At 42.0% G+C, this 6,941-nt stretch overlaps 1 protein-coding gene across 1 annotated transcript; it reads left to right on the top strand.

Annotated features, from left to right (window-relative positions):
- The first annotated feature begins 419 nt into the window (after positions 1 to 419).
- On the top strand, positions 420 to 4,495 carry gpx7 (glutathione peroxidase 7). Its single transcript, XM_041935039.1, has 3 exons — positions 420 to 608; positions 2,253 to 2,514; positions 3,995 to 4,495. Exons 1-3 carry the CDS (start codon positions 477 to 479, stop codon positions 4,156 to 4,158), a joined length of 558 nt encoding a protein of 185 aa, XP_041790973.1. The 5' UTR covers positions 420 to 476; the 3' UTR covers positions 4,159 to 4,495.
- Positions 4,496 to 6,941: the final 2,446 nt, after the last annotated feature.

Here is a 6,941-nt window from a genome sequence, read left to right as displayed (position 1 = left end):
AAAATTTGGAATTTATTTGCTCATACTTTTTAGTTAACAATTCATCAGTAATATACATTTGTTATCTCCTATTTTTTTGACGTATTCAAGTATGTCGTTGTGTTTCTTTATTATAACATAATTAATGACAAAAATTAATTTGGACTTTTGCTACTGCAACCTCTGCCAGGAGGGTGTAGATGCAGTCTGGCCGACTACAGGACAGACCCTCCTGGGATCTTTTTCTAACCCGAGCCGAGTAGTTTTGAGGGCCAAACCGAACCATTAGGATGATGTATCAAGTAGGCGTCCTGTAGCTACTGTCTGTCCTGAGATCTGACCTCTGCAGCACGTTAGAGGAAAGAAAGCTTTTATTTTGTAAGCGACGTCCGGTGGAAGAAGCGCTGTTCTTCCTGTAACTTGACGGACGGGACGGAGGAGATCGCAGGAGTTTGCTGAAGTGTCCCCGCTGTTGAGTTGGCAGTTTGACTGTAAAGATGCTTCCCGGAGTGGTCACCGTGTTGCTGACTTTAATCAGCCTCACTGAGAGCAAACAGAAAGACTTTTACACTTTTAAAGTGGTGAACAGCAGAGGGAAGTTAGTGTCCCTGGAAAAATACCGGGGGTCGGTAAGTTTGGGTCTGAGCGTCCTAACATTAAAGTGTGTATCGGTGATGTTGGGCTCTTTAACCAGTCTCTCTGCACGCCAGTGACACAGCATGGCATGAATGAATGTTGCATGGCCCTGTGTATTTCTTGCTTGTCCCGCTTCACACTTTGATTGAAGATGTGATCACATAGTGCTTCTGCGGATCAGTGTGCCTGGAGCTGCTCGGGACGTCCCGTCATGTAGCCCCGCTAGCCTACGTGGCAAGAGGCCTGCAGAGCCCCAGCAGCTGCAGGAGAGGTTTCATTCAAACTAGGTACAGACCCCTAGACCGGATTAGGCTTCATCTGCCTACAGCAGGCTGACGCAGTGCTACCTGTAACTGCTGCATGTCTGAGTCATTAAAGGAGACTTTAAGATATGGAAAATATGAATCCTCCTCATTGTCTCCAGTTAAGATCTCTTTCATAGATGCTTCCAGATTTTCACAACTTGCATTCCCAGTTACTCAAATATTTTGCATGTAGCTTACTGTTATTTTACGGAAGTTGCTGCTGTGGTTGTGCAGGATTTGGGCTCTATTTAGGATCTATAATGTACACAAATCCAGGAGGGTTTCAGATACAGCACACTTGGAGTTGCTTCATGATGACACTAGATGTCAGCACTAGATGACGGGGTCTGTCATCCCACTGTGGAGGGACTGAACTCACAGAAAGCAGGTGCTTACCTGTGCATTGATGAGCTGCTTTCCCATCCTCTGGACACTCTGCCTGTCTGTCACTCTGAGCTGAAGCATGAAGCTGTGACATGTCACAGGTATTAACCTTCACTAACACCATCATCATACTGTGTAAAGATAGATAGATAGATAGATAGATAGATAGATAGATAGATAGATAGATAGATAGTTCATACAATTAGCATTTAGTGGTGAAGGCGGGCCTTGTTTAAACTGCTTTATATGTTTATATATGCTATAGGCGGTTGGGCCCCTCCAAAGGGTCAAAAGTGAAATTAGAGTGGTCACGGGTTGATTAATGGACAAGGAAAATTTGTACATAACTTTATATTCATATGTTGGACATTTGAGAGATTTTTTTTTTGCTTTACTTTGTGAAATGTTGGATGATTAGTATCAATATGAGCCAACAGTTATTAAACCATGGCAGAAGTTCAGAGGGGAAATGTGTTATGTTAAGTAAACTCTGGACCCAAACACAAGACTCAGACACACAGCGTCCAACAGTTCAGATGCAGTTTTATTGAAGAGATGAGGACATGGAGAGTTGGAGACCTGAGCTGGTGTACACGGTGGAGCGTGGCAGATTAGGAGAGCTGTTGGCTGGAGAGTGGATGGATGAGGTTGTGAGTGATGCAGGTAGCTGGAGATCACAGGCAGGAAGTGAACCTGAAGCACAGGAAAACACAGCGTTAATCCCAGTTTCAGGGAGGAATTATTAAACCAGAGTTTAAACTGCGGGAAACTGAATGATCTGATCTACAGTCATATGTGAGATAAACACAAGCTGATGATGTGCACAGAGCACGTTCTGAACACCGTCTCTCATCCAGGCATGTGAACAGCTGGTTCCAGTTTCCCAGTTGCTGCCGAGTGTCAGGCCTGTTTCTGTAGCGCTTTCACTGTGTCTCTCTCTGGCTTTAGGTGTCCCTGGTGGTGAATGTGGCCAGCGAGTGTGGCTTCACTGAGGAACACTACAAAGACCTGCAGCAGCTCCAGCGGGACTTTGGGCCGTATCACTTCAACGTTCTGGCCTTTCCTTGCAACCAGTTTGGGCAGCAGGAGCCCGGCAGCGACAGGGAGATCGACAGCTTTGTGCGCAGAGTCTATGGAGTTTCCTTCCCTCTGTTCAGTAAAATCGCTGTCGTCGGAACTGGAACCAACAATGTGTACAAGTACCTCGCTGGTGAGTGTTGGCGCTCTGGTTTGAGTTTGTTCCTGAATCACATCAAGATGTTTTCTTAATAAAATGAGCCTGAAAGACGACAGTTTCTAATCAGTGCGGTGGAATCTGGTGGATCACACCATTATGAGGAAAATGTTAGATGTTCAGAAATGACAAAATGACATGAATATGGACTATAAATACAACACATTTGATACTTAAATCGTATATAGAGGTGTTACAGTGTTAGCTGCAGGGAAAAATTTTATTTGCACAGGCCAACTGTGTTGAAAGGATGGCAAGTTTGTCAAAAATTTAGACTTTCTAAACTGAATTTTTGTCCTTTGCAAACTAAGGCTGTGGTCAAATAGTCAGAAAAATGGCGTCCTATGTCTTTTCCTTGACCTTGATGGGAAATGTCATGAGCTCAAGGAAAATGTGAAGGATGATTTATAAGGATTTAGTAAAAGACAATTGCCATGCAATGAGAATCTGACTACACTTGCAGTAAAAGGATGGGTCAAAGTTTTATTTTTATTTTGAATTTGTTATTCTTTGTAAGGTCAAAGGTTAAGGCCCAATTTGCCTGGAATGGATGTGGAGATACAGTATGTAAAATAAAAGGCTGTACCAAGTGTCTGTAGGCGACATGTCTGTGGACAAGAGGATCATCACTGGTTTGTACAGCCCTGAAAAGAAGAAGAATGAATAAAACAAATGGTTTGAAAGAAAGGTGGAAGTGTTTCTGGGTGGGAGTCTGAATGGGAAACACTGTAATGTACAGAGGTGTATGTAACGTTTTTAGTCAGCTCCTCAGTTGAGAGCCTGGACATGCTGTTTGCTACTCATCCTACACATAGCGTGGCCTATATAAACGCAGTCTTCCTCGCTGTCCTCCTCTTCAGCTTCCTGCATGGTAGATGATGAAGATGCATTTTCCAGTCCCTGGCTGAGCCTCACATTGTCCTGTTTGTTCAGTGCTCTGCATTACTTGTGAGTGATATGCACCTCCAGCATCACTCCTGGCTGCTTTAATGAAGCATAATGCTCAGCACAGGAAGTCATAGGACTTTCCTGTTTGGTCCTATGAAACGTGAGGGGAAAACACGACATAGAACTTGCCTCTGTTCTTCATTCACCTTGTTTCACCCTTTAGAAAGTGGGCGACTGCACTTTTCGGCCGGACTAGCTTGTTTGTTAGCGATAGCTTGTGTCACATTTGTGTGAGCTGTTTTCTGTTGAAGCCACTTTTCAGAGAGAAGTCTCCTGCTCGGGTTCAGTGTGATGTTTGTAGGTGAGACGTGTTGATCGATGACTAATGAAAGCCGCTGCCTGGTATGCAAAGGTGCAGGTTGAAACAGCTGGCATCATATCTGATTCCTGTCGCCCAGGTGTACCTGCGTCCAGTGGCGTGCACCCCTGGTAGTGTACACTGTTGTTTGAAAGAGTGTTTTCAAAGTGTGAAGGCTTTAACTTGTTTTGCTTCTCTCACTCTCTGCAGAGTCTTCTGGAAAAGAGCCTGACTGGAACTTCTGGAAGTATCTCATTGATGTAAACGGCCAAGTGGTGGATGCATGGGGACCGAAAGTGTCTGTCAAAGAAATCCGACCCAAAATAGCTGAGATGGTGCGGCAGATAATCTTAAAGAAGAAAGAAGAGCTGTAACCTCCTGTTAAAACACCCTTTAGTGTTCTGCGGTGTGACATTTAAATTTACCAGCACCGGAACCAAAGGGATGAACTGAACACATTGACTTTGCTTGTACAATCAGACTTCGTTAGAATAAATCACTCAGTTCAAGTCACACAGTGAAAGCATGTTTGACTTGCTCTCTGAACGCACTGATGAAACACCACTATGTTTTTAAAGTCGGGGTTCATATCAGGTGTTAGACATATGAAGCTGCAGCTGTAAGCCAAAGAGCTCCTGTTTCCCTGTTGGCCATGTGGATTGTGTGTTTGGGTTTGTGTTCATTCTGATTTGTGGAATAAACTTGACTGTGATGACAGTGAAACCTTGCTGTTCAGTCTATGTTATACTCCCCCCTTATACTGCCTGTTGAAATAGACCTAAACGAAACTGTGTTATTGGCAGTCGGCACCACAGCTATAATAACAGCATCCAGCCGCTGAAAGAATATTTTGTCAATAGATACAGCATGATGTAAGTACATGTATAAAGTAGATCAATAAGCATAGAGCAGTGCTTTCCAAGCAGACTGGTATTGGGCCATTGGATATTTGATACTGGGCTGCTGGTAAACTATAAGATTTAATTTTGCAGTGATTACTATATGACTACCACCTGGGAAGTCGTTCTTGGAAAGTGTTTGGAAAGGGGCGGGTGCTTTCATAAAATACCTGGCAGGTAAACTGTCTGTGCATCAGTCTGTTGGTCTGTTGGTCTGTCCACCACACACTGAAACATCTCAACATCCAGAAGATGGATTGCCAATAACATCTGACTTTCATGGTGCCCAGAGGATGGATTCTAACGTGTTTGGTGATCCCCTAACTTTTCCTGTAGCACCACCATGAGGTTGACATGTGTGGTTTTGAGAGAAGTAGCTCAACAGCTATTGGATGGATCGCCATTAAATTTGCCACAGACTTTTGTGTCTCCTTAAGGATTAAATTGAATAACTCTGGTGATCCCTTAACTTTTGTTGTACTGTCATATATCTGACAGATATGATTAAATATGAGGTCTTTTTAAGTGTCTGTGAATGTAGCTGTCAACAACTTAACTGCTGAAACTGTAACTGAACATGAAGGTAACTGCAGTCCTGCTACAGGCTGAACCACATGATGAGATGAAACTAACTAGTATCATCACAACCATGGTGGATCAGTGCAGCATGTCAGTGCACGAAGTCAGACGCTCTGTTCAAACCTTTTACTGTAACTCAAGAGAGAAGTCTTCCATTTACAATTAACACAAATATTTAGAAAGTAATGCAAACCATGTGATCATGACCAGAGTTTAAACTGTACCAAACACTGATTCACAGGATGATCACATCTCATCAGGTTTAATGCTCGCTCTCTCATACAAGCACCTATCACCCCTCTGCCACCCCCCGCCCCCAAGAAACAAAAGAAGACATGTCACAGGAGGCCCTGATCCACCGACATTTGGAGAAGATATTGCCTTCAGTTGTGATGAGAAAAGATGATGGGAGAGAAATCCACATATAAAAATGGGACAAAATTGAAAATGTGAGTTAATCAGCATAGCTGTTTGACACATTGCTCAAATAGTTTCACACACTGCACACCCTGGATCAAAGCCTTTAAACCGACCATTAGTCTCTCGCAAAGACGCTTGAGACTGATGGTAATCATTCATCTTTTTAACCATACAATAACAAAATCATGGCCACATCAGACTCAAGTCATCCAATTCAGCCAAAGTCAAGAGAAATAGTGATAAAAGTGGTCATGACTTGTTCATTGTTCAGAAATCAAAGCCATACCTTTAATGATAAAAAAGACAAAGTAAAAGCAACATAAGAGACTTACTGATCATACAAAATCTGTGTTTTCCTAAGTCATTGTGCAGTGAAAACTGCTACAACACAAGAGGAAATTGTGATTTTATAACATTTTACAATGTTTAAAACAACCATTTTCATCATGCCACCTGCACATGAACAACAAGAGAGGTGGACAAAGACCAAAGCCATGTCCAACAAATCTGCTCTGAAACCTTTCAGGGTGACACACATTAAGAGCTCCAGGTGGCAGATCCAGGCTCAGTGCAGATGATATGTAGAAAATGAAAGTATTGTTTACCTCACAGAAGCGTGAGGGTACCAGAGTTTGACTTGCTCCCAAAATTCATGACATTTTTCACTCAGATAAAAGTCTACCATCAAATTCCTTTTCCAAAGAAAAGACGACACAAATCAGCTTAACTTCTGTACAGAATAAAAAAAGACACTGTATTAAACAACACTGTCCTTGTAAACCAATTGTAACAAATGTAAAAGGGCATTATTAATACAACATAATTGTGAGATGTTCCACCAGCTGTTTTCTTTTAGCATTTCACAACTTTTCCAGTCTTTTGTCGCCACTTTTTTAAAATGTGGTGCTGGCATCAAATTCTAAATGAGGACATCATATTCAGACAACAATACAATTTCTGAGTTTCAATATTTAATATGGTGTCTTTGTGCTATTTTCAATTAAATGTGTAGTTTCAGTGTTTTGCAAATCATCACATTCTGTTTCTATTCATGTTTTACACAGCATCTCAACTTTTTTGGAAACTGGGTTGTTTAAGGGATATTTATTTCAGGGCTTTTCCCTTACATTTCAATGCACAGTTATACAACGCGCAGGTGTTTCTAGTTCTGTTGTACATATAGTTCGTGTAAAATTACATGGTTTTATTGCAGTTTTTCCTGAGTACAGTTTGTTTTTGGATTTACAAATAATACTGAA

Source organism: Chelmon rostratus, chromosome 4 (genome assembly GCF_017976325.1).
Source record: "Chelmon rostratus isolate fCheRos1 chromosome 4, fCheRos1.pri, whole genome shotgun sequence".
NCBI lineage: Eukaryota > Metazoa > Chordata > Actinopteri > Chaetodontiformes > Chaetodontidae > Chelmon > Chelmon rostratus.
This window is presented reverse-complemented; position numbering and strand designations above follow the sequence as displayed.